The sequence below is a fragment of the Pleuronectes platessa genome, chromosome 12 (assembly GCF_947347685.1).
Source record: "Pleuronectes platessa chromosome 12, fPlePla1.1, whole genome shotgun sequence".
NCBI lineage: Eukaryota > Metazoa > Chordata > Actinopteri > Pleuronectiformes > Pleuronectidae > Pleuronectes > Pleuronectes platessa.
Genome location: NC_070637.1, coordinates 25,127,556 through 25,140,453, shown reverse-complemented (window position 1 = coordinate 25,140,453; position 12,898 = coordinate 25,127,556). Strand labels below are relative to the sequence as shown.

At 42.2% G+C, this 12,898-nt stretch overlaps 1 protein-coding gene across 4 annotated transcripts in view; it reads right to left on the bottom strand.

The window, feature by feature from the left end:
- Nucleotides 1–12,898, bottom strand: part of ehbp1 (EH domain binding protein 1) — a gene marked incomplete at its 3' end in the record, with an annotated part of 94,636 nt that overhangs the window by 69,381 nt on the left and 12,357 nt on the right. For all 4 annotated transcript variants that reach the window (XM_053436451.1, XM_053436452.1, XM_053436453.1 and 1 more), the window contains 3 exon segments: nucleotides 3,716–3,769; nucleotides 6,527–6,622; nucleotides 6,734–6,791. In XM_053436451.1, coding sequence (XP_053292426.1) covers nucleotides 3,716–3,769; nucleotides 6,527–6,622; nucleotides 6,734–6,791 — 208 coding nt within the window.

Below are 12,898 nucleotides of genomic sequence, written 5' to 3'. Positions count from 1 at the left end.
ACTAAACAAACGAGGCCCTGTCTACACCACTGTGGATATTTCCTGTCTATTTGCCATCTGCTTTTTAATATTTATAAATCAGCACGAATCAGATCTCTGTCCAGGCGAGAACACAAAAATTACAAATACTTATACAAGCATGCCCGGCCAGTAGGGGGCGATAACATCTAAATCAATGATCTGTCAAACAGAAGAGAAAATGCTGTGGTCCAACTAACAGTGATGCTTAATCGATATTTAAAACGTGGCGACATGCAGCAGACAGTCGAACAGTGGGAGCCGTGGAAATCTTTCTTCTACGATTGACATTGATGTAATGTGACTGTAAAAAGGTGAAGTTGGAGGGAGAGAGGAAGAGAGTGAGTGTGTCTCCCAGTGTGTGTATCACTGTTTATTCAATGTGTTCAGACATAAGAGCTTCTCACTCAGAAGGCAGAAGGAAGTTGGTCTACCATCTCCAGCTTTGGTTGATATGCAAACACAAAGAGAATACACACAGGCATGACTCTATATAGACACGTTACACACACACACACACACCCCTTCATGCACACACACACACACACACACACACACATGCACAAAATAACCTGTAAGCACAATGCTGTCAAATATAGCCGTGCAATCTTTTGACTCTCAATTTGCCCACCTTTTTGATAATACGCACCTATTTGAAAAGGGGTGAAAGGAAAGGGTAGCATGCAATTTAGAGATACTACTGTATAGCCATTTTCCACCCGCCACCTCTCCATCCCCCCCTCCATCCCTCTCTCTCTCTCCGTCACTTTCTCCTCTTTGCTCTCTCCCTCTCTTGCCATCTTTTGATTATGCGATTTGCCTTGGCAGACGAACAAATAGAGGAGAGAAAAAGGTAGTGTTTGACACTGCCATTTTCAATGACAAAATACAATCTATCCAGGGCCAGTAATTCGACGGGGAGGGATTAGCCTAGTGCGAGGTTGGGCCCCCAGATTAAGACGGAGCCACAGCGCAGGGATCTTGAATTTCATCATCTCCGGCGCTCGGGCACAATGGCGTATTCTTCCCCTTTCTCCTCCGCCGTCTGATGAGGGGTCAGGAGAGCTCACCTCTCCTCTTCTTCTGTTCTTCCTCCTCAGAGCAGCACTCACCGCTGCATTCATTCACCTCTCCTGACTTTATATTAGCTGAGATACCTGAAGGACGGGGGGGGGGGGTGGCGTGGGGGATCTGAGCTCTTTACATGCACCGAATACACACACTGTTTAATATGTATGGACAACTTCACACCTTCCATCCCACAAACATCAACACACACATACAAAGATACATTTCCTCTTGATTCACACACAGTCAAACACACAGCTGACTTGAGGAAGTGATCCATGAATTAAGAAGGAAATATCACAAAAGGAGTTGCCACAGATCTTGGGGTAGACTGCCCTCTTGTGGACGGTTTAGTTAGATCTTAGATTTTTGCTCATCTGCTCAGTTAATCGTGAGAAAAAGCATTTATAAGATGATTGAGTTTTTCGAATTAAAAGACAGAGTGGGTTTTGACTTGAGAAGGATAATATAATTCTACAAAACGATGTATTTCTCTTTGTGCGTCTCAGTCACTCACTACAATGCAGTGATAGTATTCAACAGCATCAAAAACACCAGGTCAACAAGGTGCATGTCCATATCTGGATGTGTTAAGGAAAATATTCTCTTTCTATACATTTCTTTATTTTGTGTACATTATTAAGTCAGTTTTCTTTAGCTCAGGAGTGTTTAGTATTTAGTGAACATTAGATATTGAGCAGACAGAAACATTCCTGGACTGACATCAAATTAGCGATTACCATAGTGGCAATAAACCTGTGATGCTAGGATGATTTGTAAGAGCTTTAAAACTTTTTAAAAAGCATCTTCACAATATTAAAAGATGAAAGGATTCAACTACAAAGTCTGAAGAACTGTGTAACTTCTGCTGGGCGACAGCGCCCCCTGCAGCCACACGTGGTGTTTAATAGTTTGGCTCCGTGTCTGAGCTTCTAAGTGGTTTTCCTGTAAAGAGAAAACAGTTTATCAATGTGTTGAGTGGAGCTGTGACTGTGTCGTCCCACTCACTGAGCTACACAACTAAATGGAGGATGTTACCCATGATCCTCTGCTTCCTGAACCTTAAGAGCTGCTGCTGTGACAAATCAACCAAACTCTGTTTAGAGTTCTTCATATTTTAAAGGTTTTCCTGCTGAGTAGTGAAGATAAACGCAAACATTTGAGCGTGTGAATGTACGAGCTGCCCTCTGCCTCTCCTCCCTCCTGTCTACCTTGTCCTTTGCTCTCCATTCCTGCTTTGATCTTTGTCATTAGTCAGGTATGCAGAGACACAGGCAAACCCACAAACTTGTCTTTTTCTCTCTGCTTCTCGCCTCCGTCCTGCTCTCTCCCACGCTCCAGCCACAGAGCACCGGCTGACCTGCTTGTCTTCTCAGCTTTTTATCAAAGACAAAAATGTTGAGCAGTTTCTTCCGTCGCTCCTTTGAGCTTGAGACGTACAGAAAGTGACAGAGTCAAAGAGCTCAGTTCCCCACGCTCTTTAGGAGCGGGCTGAGAAGTCAAAGAGGTCTGTCCCTGTTGATTACTAATGATGAGCTCTTGTTCAGAAGTTTACAAATACGAGTGTTCAAAGGTTTTGAAGGAGCAATTGTGAAAACATGCATTTGCTCATCTTAGTCAGTCACTCTTGAAATTGTCCTAATTGCTTGAATCCAAATTAATTCATGGCAATTGTTTTCACTTTGACAAACAGAAAACTTTAAGTTTCCTTAAGATGCAGTAAATTTGCAAGATAAGAGAATTTCTAAAAACTCTGGAAAATGCTTATATGACAGCAAAAAACAATCAGAGCAGGGATCAAATATTGACCAATTTTGTCAACACATGTAAAAGGCTTGAATTTCCTTGAAATCAAGGTTGGGATAAGTTTCCATAACAGTAAACAACTTTAACTAAATGTTTTAGATTAGGCTGTAACGAGAAAATCTCAAAATGTAATTACAAAGGCCCAGTTTGTTCAACATGTCGACGTTATATAAATTAACCATGCAGAAGAAATCAAACAAATATTAAAAACACAGAAAATCTCTTCTGAGCAGCACATGTTCACGCCCTCATTCTGATTCATCAGTTTCTCACGTCACCACGAAAGGAAGCAAGTTGCAGTCAAACTCATATTTAAACTTGTGCTGTTCCAGTTGCTTCAAACAGGAATGTGAACGTTTCACCACAAACCAAGAAAACAGTAAGAGAATCTCTGTCGCACTATTCAAAGCAGTTGTTCTAAACGTCTGGGAATGTCAAATGGGAAAATATTATATAAATGAGGGGGGGGGGGGGGGTGAGAGTCAACACCTTCAGTTTAACCCAAGAACCGGCATTGTCCCTGAGAGAAGCATGTGATTGCATAATCTGACCACAAGGTGGCAGAACCTGCACATGTAATTTAAAAGGAATTGGTGGATGAGAAATTTAATATTTCTGTGTTGTTTTGATTAAAGTTGTAATCACAGTCATTCTAAACAAGCCTTATGACTATAATCATATAGTGATAATTCAGTAGAATAAAAATAACACAAACAGAACTTCTGTGCAGTAATAGACACAATGAGAGAGACAGTGTGTCAGTGCACTAACAAAGAAAGAAAGCAAAGGGACCAAAGAATTAAAGATATAATCCATTACTCACGTTCTCAATGACAAACGTCCACTCTTTGTCTTCAAACTCCTCTGCATGTGGGTCCTGCAGGGACAACATACACAGACATGATTGAGAACATGCATGTGTTGTACATCATAGCAGAAAGACGAGTCAATACACTTTACGCTTAAATTGAATTAACAAATTCCTTCTTTAGATACAGTAAAGGGCGTCTTGTTTTATTTTCACCTTCAACAGATTATTTCAATAGACTGTTTGTGCTTGGGAACTGCATCAAGCATGAAAAACACTTTATCAGTCAATACATTAAACCAGTGCGTCATAAAATACACACTGAAGCACTCACTCACTGTACAATCATACAAACATGCACGTCGCACTGTGGAAGCTACTGAAGACAAGTAACTGATTTGTCAATGGGAAGATAAAATGAAATGTTAATTAAGTTATTTATGGAGCAATAACACAAAACAGAACGAGGAAGCTTCTTCAATCGGCTGCACTTGTCTAATTGTCATAATCACAACCTGATAACTTTGAGATTAACAATCAAAATAAACCATTTCCAACAGTCTGTGATAAGACAAAATGATTTAGCGATAAAATCTCATTGAATATAGCTGGTGGAGCTCCAGTGTGTCCAACACATGCAGTGATGCGTCTCAGTCTCACTGCACTTGTGACACACCCCAGGAAATCAATATTCCTGCAGTATGGCAGAGACACACACTCACACACACTCACACACACACTCACACAGACACGCACTGCAGGTCACACAGCTGCATGATCCTATCACATCTAAAATGCCACATTATTATTTTACAACCACACAAACGACTTATCGGCAGTGTCTTTGTGCTGCAACATCTCAAGAGAGTATTGCTGTTAATTTGCTTTAACAGTGATAAAGATCTTAACTGATTAAATACGAATTATTGTAATTGTGCGAGCAAACGTTTAATTCTTCTACGGGTTTGGAAAATGAATGACGTTACAATCCACAGGCGAAGAGCCAGATGTTTTCAGGACTGGATGCTACTGAGTGCCCACTCGGCCTCCTGCACATCGTCTCTGCTAGAATCAATTCTGTCTCCACAGTGAGCCGTCCCAGCACTAAGTTACTTCTTAATTCAAGTTCTCTCCTCCCCGTCCACAAACTTCTGCTGCTGTGAATCTCCCTGAGGAGCAGGCTGGGATATTACTGAGCTCGGCCGTTTTCACTGCAGCGCTTCAGGCCAGATGGAGCCGAGAGGATCTTTAAATCACCGGCAGCGTCAACCTCCAGTCGGCTGCAGAACTATCTCGGTAATAGAGTCTGACAGATTGAGACCGGCGTTAAGGAATATCTTTCATATTGAAAAAGGTTCTCCAACAATTTATTAATGCTCTTCCATAAATTAGAGGGTCTCATGAAAAAAAAAAAAGTTTAAATTTTTGCAGTGGAATTTGGGATTTCAGTGGTTTCTCTCATTAGTATGGTTCAAACTTCAAAAAGTCATAAACTTCCCATGATGCAACCATTAGGGCTACAAATACCTTATAAGGGTTATAATTTACTATATCTGAATTACTGTCTATTAATACAACTTGTGGAGTATCACTTTAAACTTTAAACAAATGACTCCAGTGAGAGATGACACCCGGCTTTTCACTTTAATGTGATCGTTACCTCCTTGTGTTGGTTTAATCACTTTTCACCTCCCATAAGACTGTGTGTGATAAACTGTGTAATAAGCTACGCCCCTGCAGATATTTATCACTTTGTGGAGTCAGAAGAAAAAGAAGAGCAAATATTAAACTCAGGTATCTGCTAACTAATAACTGCTGTGACTTTCTCTTGTTAATGTTTCTAAAGAGGAAAGTGTTTCCTGTAAGAACATAAGTTATCAGAGCAGCTTTTCTCCCTTTGATATTAACATTATATTAACATTTCAATTAACTCTTCATTCTCACTTCGGTGCAGTGGGGACAAACAAACATTCTTATTGACGTCAGGGGTAATGATATTTATTTCGTGGCTTGGTCCAGCGGCGGTGATGGAGCCGGTTGTGCAGTCGGTGGCTTTGCTCTGGGTCTCATCACAAAAACAGCTTTATTACTTCCTCTGGGACAGGAAGTGGAAGTGGGCTGAGAATAAAAGACACGCCGACATGCACAGTGCTGCCTGGAAAACTGAGCCAGTTTACATGTCAGCTGAACTTTTCCATCTATATATTGTACCTAGCAGTCATCACAGCATGTTTTCACAGAGGAGATCATTTAGGTTTCAGATTTCTCTTCTTTTCCCCGTGAGTGAGTTTACTTAAGGCAGGACGAGGACATTCCGTGCCCGATCAGAACAAAGCAGAAGCAGGTATGGAAGTGCATGTGGCAGGAGCTCTGGTAGAAACATGGAGAGGTAACAGGACACTGAGCTGGGAGGCTGCCTGTCAGCACACAGGCCCGGTGGCTTTAAGTAAGCCAGGCCCACTGACAGATACTGTCTGTACATGTATGTAGTTCACAGACACAACTGTATCACTAAACTTTTTATTCATGAAATACATTACAACTCTTTGTATGCACAGATTAAAATGTATCAACAGCCCTGGAAGATAGAAAATGTAAAAGCATTTTGTGTTATTAGTAGTTTCCATGCATAATGTTCCCAAAAATGCTGTTTGCAGTTACATCCCTGCCATAAAAAAATATTTTCTCAAGACTTCATTCATCCAATACTTATAATAAAGGCCTTTCATGTGATTTTAAATACAGTGTGCAGCGGTGGGAGGTGAGAAAGGATTTGAGACCTCGTGTTCTAAACACAGAGAAGATGCTGGTGTCAGAGAAACTTACCTTAAAGAGAGTGACAGTGATCTCAATGTTTTCTGGGACCGGCCACACCACCACTCCTCTGTAGGGGTTCTTGATTCCAGGCTGCCAGCCGTGGGACTGAGAGGGGGATCACAAGAAGGTTTTTTTTTAAACTTGTATTTGTAGATTAATAAGTTGTACTTTGTTTTTGACTGTGTCTTGACTTCGTGTCGCGCTTCAATCACGAACCTTGGAAGATTTCCGTCGACTTCTGCGAGTCCAGACCACCACAAGTTTGTCTGGTTGCCTGGTGGAGAACACAGAAGAGAAAGATGAGTGACAAGTGATTTATTCTTAAATTCCACTGTCTCTTGAGTGTGTGTCCGTCCAGTTGATCATCGCTCATAGCTTAATGCATAAAGTGTCAAATAGGACCCGACCAGTGTTTCAGAGAATATGAGTACTGCTAAGTTTATTACGCCTCCCCCTGGTTTACCTATAACACCTTCATTAAAACAAACCATGCTTATGTTTGAGAGATAAACAACCGACTAGCACTTGTAGTGGACACCTAACACAGAGAGGGTCTGTCGATCTCAATGAGAGGTTTTATCCACCAGATGCTCTTGAGCTCTCCAGTTCCAACCTGACCTGTGACCTCACCACAGAGAGAAGGGAGCAGCACGTCCTTCAGGGAGCAATTAAAATCACTTTACTCTATTTTTACCAGCTGGGATAAGGTGGCTTGTGTTGTTCTCACCTTGTGAGCAGTGTTGCTGAGTGTGTGTGTTTCTGTGCTAGTGGAGACCAGTTTGAATTCAATACCAGTGTCGTGAGGACAAATTCAATGGCTTTTTGATGGTGAAGACTTGGTTGTATGGTGAGGGTCGTGGCTCAGGAGGTAGAGCGGGTCGTCTACTAATTGGATGGTTGATTCCTGGCTCACTATTACACTCTAACAGAGTAAATCACCATGTGAGAATGTACTGTAGCTTTTTAACAATGAATATTTAACTGGGTAGAGTCCAAAGGTCCTTATGATAAAGACCCGTGAAGAACATCAGCAAAGCAGCAGTTTGAGGAAAAGAATGAACGACTCTTTGAGAGAAAGACGACAAAGAGAGAAGAGGGAGAAGAGAAGAGGGAGAATAGAAGAGGGAGAATAGAGGAGATGGGGACAGAGGGAGACCGACAGGCAACAACTTCAGTCTTGAGGAGAAGCTTCACATAGAGAAACTATTGTCCAATGACAGAGAGAGCGCGAGCACACACAGACACACACAGACACACACAGCAAATATCCCTCTCTGTGTTTTTCCCTTTGTACTGTTGGTGCTGCGCTATGGGAAAAATGTAAACCATTTGTCTGCAGGCTAAATGACCTCTGCGAGCTTTTTGGTGTCACTTGTGTTCTTTGTGCTTTACTCTCACTGTTGCACATCACCTATGTGTGTAACTGGAATCAGTGAGCCACCAGGGAGCAAGAGGGAGAGTGTGTTCATCAGCCCTCAGTCGCACAAAGTTATAGTAACAGTGAGGATTTTGGTTGACAGTGGATTTGAGGTTTAGTTTGAATAAAGGTTCCCAGTTAATAAGAGGTGATTAAAGTCCTGCACCGGGTCTGGAAGGAGCAGCTGTTGACGCCAAAAGTAAGAAATCAGAAATTAAAAAGATTGTGCAGTATTTTTAACATCTATAGGTTTTGTTGTGAACCTATAGATTGCAGGCGGATGCAGGTTTCCTGAAAACGGACTAATACAGAACTCTGAATTAAAGCTTCTTTGAATGATCCTTGTTTTTCTCGCACTGCTCAGAAAGACGCCGACTTCTCCTGCCAAACTATCACAACACAACAGTGACAGAGCCAAACTGTATGAGAGCTTTTACATTACTTTGCAGTCATACAAAGCAAATGCTTCCAAAAACCCACTAAAGCAGTTTGATAGGATTAAACAACAGGACCCAGTCCGTGCACATGCTGCACACTCAGCTGAGCTTTCTCAGAATTTACCCCAATAAGAACTCTTAGATATTTATTTCTCTTTTATTGAGAGTTTTTCTTTTTCAGATTGATGCTGTCAGGTGAGCCTCGTCTTTACAATGCAGCCATTGTGCTCTGTCAAAATCCTGACTCGACACTGTTTGAACGACTCTATAGAGAAATGTATCACTGGATTTCCCACAGCTCGACAAGTGCTGTGCAGTCTCCGGTGCTTAATGCATTTCTGCTGTGCTATTAGCCTCCTATGACAGCTTATTACCACAGATAGAAATGCCACAGCAACAATTAAAATGCTTTTAAAGTGCAATTTACTCAGAGGCGCACAACTCGTGAAAAGCTTGGCCGACAAAATGTTTTTGTTTTTTTTTATACGTGACCCACTTGGCGATTTCTGATTCAGCAGCCGACAGCCGGACGTTGGAGAGAGGGATCAGACGGATGAAAGAGAGGAGGAGGAGGAGGGAGACAGAAACCGAGAGGAAGGGCTGCTCTCACTTTGCCATCGGTCAGACTGTGGCCTCTGCTATCGAGACAGACGTAGCAGAGCAAACACAATCTGTGCGACTGTCACACTCCAGACGGACCGATAAACTGAACACACACAAAACACGCGTTCTGGGCATGAAGAGGCAAAGTGCGATGGTACATTTACATGACGTCTGTGTTCAGTGTGTGCGATCAGCAGAAGACAGAAGTGAAGCAGTTGTAAAAGTTGTTCTACTACCTCTGCCATTTCATTCTCGTATTTTATTAAATATAGAATATTCTTTTACATTCTATGTGTTCATTTATCTTTTATTAATGCATCTTTGTCCATATTTTTCAGCGTCTCTTTTTATTCATGTAAAAGCTGTTTAAGATGAAGTATCACTGATAATCTTTTATAAGATCTTCTCCATCTCATCGAAAAACATCTTGTTTATTGTTTTTTGCTGTTTAAACACTTTCAATATTATTCAGAACTTATCGTTACATTTTCACGTCAGACTACAGCTTTTGCTGAAGCTGCAAAATATCAAGCAGAAGTTGCGTTTTGAGGTAAATTTGTGAAAAAGAAGAAGTGCATGGATCATAAAGAAGAAGTAGATTATGCTGATATTGGTTTAAGATATTTTAATACTAATTCTGTCCGTCATGAAAACCAGGCTTTGTAAACCATCCACACCACAGATGTCAAAGTAATGCACAAAGGTACGGCTGTTTGTTGCCTTCATATGCAACTAGCAGCAGGAGGCCTCACAGAAGAGTCTCATCAGTGTGCACTCGGCTGCCTTCAAATATATCTGGACAAATTGTGAATCATAGAATTCGTTTGAACTTGATTTTTCGAAACACTCGAATATCAGTTATAGGGATCGGCAATAAACAAATCCATCACGGTTGGGCTTTAATTTTCTGGTCTTGTTACTCAACGTCACCACCTCATCTCCAATGCTCTTCTATTCCTCTCTTATCACTTCCACTAGTTCTCAGCAGTGTCGGGGGGGGGGGGGGGGGGGTCCACTTCTAGCTTTAACAGAACATCTGAGAAAGTCTCTGAGGCTCCGAGACGGCAAAACTCAAAGAAATATATTCTCTATGCTGACGTTCCGAGTCTTTCTACTCATAACTTCGATTCAAACTTTGACTTCTACAATATAAAGATAGAAAGACGAGCATGGTGGAGTGATCTGATGTCACAGGTGAGTGACGGAGTAAGAGAACGATGAAAGCATCGAAGTCTTTGCTCCTCAAAACATCCCTAAACACATTTATGTGAAAACATAGAAGGAAGAGAGGAATAATATGTTGTTTGGGAGTTTCTCCAAAATAAAAGGAAGGATTGATGGGAAGCGTTTTTTCAGTGGGATAAATTTAGTAATAAAACCGCCCCTTGCTTACAAGCGACACTCCCTTCACCAGTTTGCTAATAGTCCCAGGGAGAGACTGCAGAACCACAACCACCATGAGCCTGGGAGCAGAGAAACAAGGAGCCGGCTGAGAACAACAGGCAGTTCTTAATGCAGTGATACAGGAGCAGTCAGACGACCACAGTGGTGTTAATCATCAATCAATGTGGTTTTGTCTGACACACAAAATGAAAGAACACAATATATAATATATGCATCATTGTTATAGGTGCAGGCTATGCTTGCTGGCAGATCGAAATGCTCTCTGCATTACGTCTTTGTTCTTTTCCTGTTTCTTTGTTTTTATTCAATAAGGCTGAAGCTAATCCGTTTCCTGCTTGTGGCTGAGAGCATCTACAGGAGGAATTGTGACATGACTGTGGGAGCCCACAGGACTGTGGTGAATAGGTGTTTGTGTTCCTCTTACCAGAAGAGGCGTGGAACTATTTTATGCATCACTGTTGAAACACCTAGCGTCTATGCTCAACCTGAGTATTTGAGTTCCTCCATCTGAGAAGTTCAGAGATGCTTTCGACCCCTTTTTAGTTTGAGAACTTTGGGGCTGTGTTTGTAGTAGACGTGCAGAAAATGAGATGTTAAGAAACAATGACCTAGTCGCACACATGCTTCCCAATTGGTTCTGAGCATTGATAACACCTTCTGTCAGTAACAGCTCCATCTTGTTGTCAAGAAACAATATCTCTTGTTTTACTTTTCACCATTGTTGTTTCTTATAAACCGTCCACTGCAGATTATTGACTCTGCTCCCTGTTTCCACCTGTGTGCACATGTAAAGTGCACGTGAATGGTCACCTGATATGCACTTTAAGGTGCGCTGGCATGGACGTGAATTATTAAAGAGTCTAATCTAAAATGCTTGTGTGGACATAGAGGTTTTTAGGAGATTTTATAGAAACATGGAACTTCAAACAGTTTGTCTTCAAAGAGATGATTCCACCTGCACCACATCTTTTAAGATGTAACACATTAAACCTGCAGTGTTTCCCTTCACCTTCCTGAGAGACACACAGAATCAGTGATGCTGAAGCATCTGCAGGCTGATGAATGATGAGCAGTCTCCAGGGCGCGTTGCTCTGACTGGCAGCACAGAGGCAGACACACAACAGAGATCACATTTAACAGCCCATTGACTTGCTTCACAACCCTGCCATGTGTCATTTCTCTTGGTGTGTGTGAAGGCGGGTGTGTAAATACCCGTTTGGGTCCATAACTGCTGCACAGAACATTACACGTGGGTGGATTCCACTGCAAAGCAGTTAGAGGAACATTATCAGAAGGAGGAACAGGAGAGCGAAGAGATGGGAGGGAAAGAGAAAAGAGTAATAAGGAGAGGAGGAAACAAAAGGGAAAGAGGGGATGGGGGGGGGGGGGCACAGAGAACAACAGAAGAAAATTGAAAGAGGAGCCTTGATGATAAAATGAAAGCTGCCCCTGAGGACAGCCGTGGGCTTGGTGCAAGAAAACAATTACAGAATTACAGGAGGGGAGATGAAGAGCTGGAAGGGGACAAAACCACCATCAGAGTTAAATCAACAACACAACGACGTTATGAGCATACGAACAAACTCTGGTATCAACTGAAGTGAACCGAGCTGGCTCTGCTTCTGGCATGTGAGGAGCATCAGCTCCGTTAACCACAAACACATGAACAACATACTAACAAGACTTCAGCAATGAAAACACTTAACTCGGAGGAATGGTGTTGTTTTCATTATTCTCTATGAAAAGGTTCTGCAGTGATAACCGAAGTTCTCTGATCCAGAACATCCACACAACACGTAGTACCGCTCCGTACTATCACCTGGCAGTGGAATCATCTCCTGGTGCCAAACTTACTCAGGAATGTGTCATGGCTTTTCCAATCTGAATAGAATGGAGAGCCACGTCAGGGCGAGTTGGCAGGAAGACGTCCCTCTGGCAGAGACATGATGGACGTGTGCCATAACGCACACATGCTCAACAGAAGACAACATGTCACAGCCTGACACATGCCGGTCACGTTCACAGTGAAAGTGAGGCATTAGTCAACTGACAGCGTTAATTAGAGCTCCACCGACTCATCAGACCTGAAGATATCGACATGCAGAAAGAGCATCACGCAGAGAAAGGTGATCGGGGCAGATGTGATGCTGGTGGAGCAGTGGTTTTTCCATCAAATATAAAAAATGTCCCCTTAACACACACGACACAAAGAAGGGATCATACTGGTTAATGCACAGCTACTGGCAGAGGAGGGAATGAAGGGTGACCCTTTCAAGGTAATGCAGTTTGCTCATTTGTTCAAGAGCAATCCTTTGTCCCCTGCCACTTACAACACTGCAAGAGCAAAATTCTCATTGATTCTGTATCACAAGGTGAATGGAAATAAGGTTGCTAGGTGTATAATGAATAAACAACTGGGGCTGATAATGTAGGACACGACTATCACATGTTGCAGTGACGCAATAACACTCGACAAAATCAGTTCCGATGCTGCAGGGCTCCACACCTCGAAGGATCTGC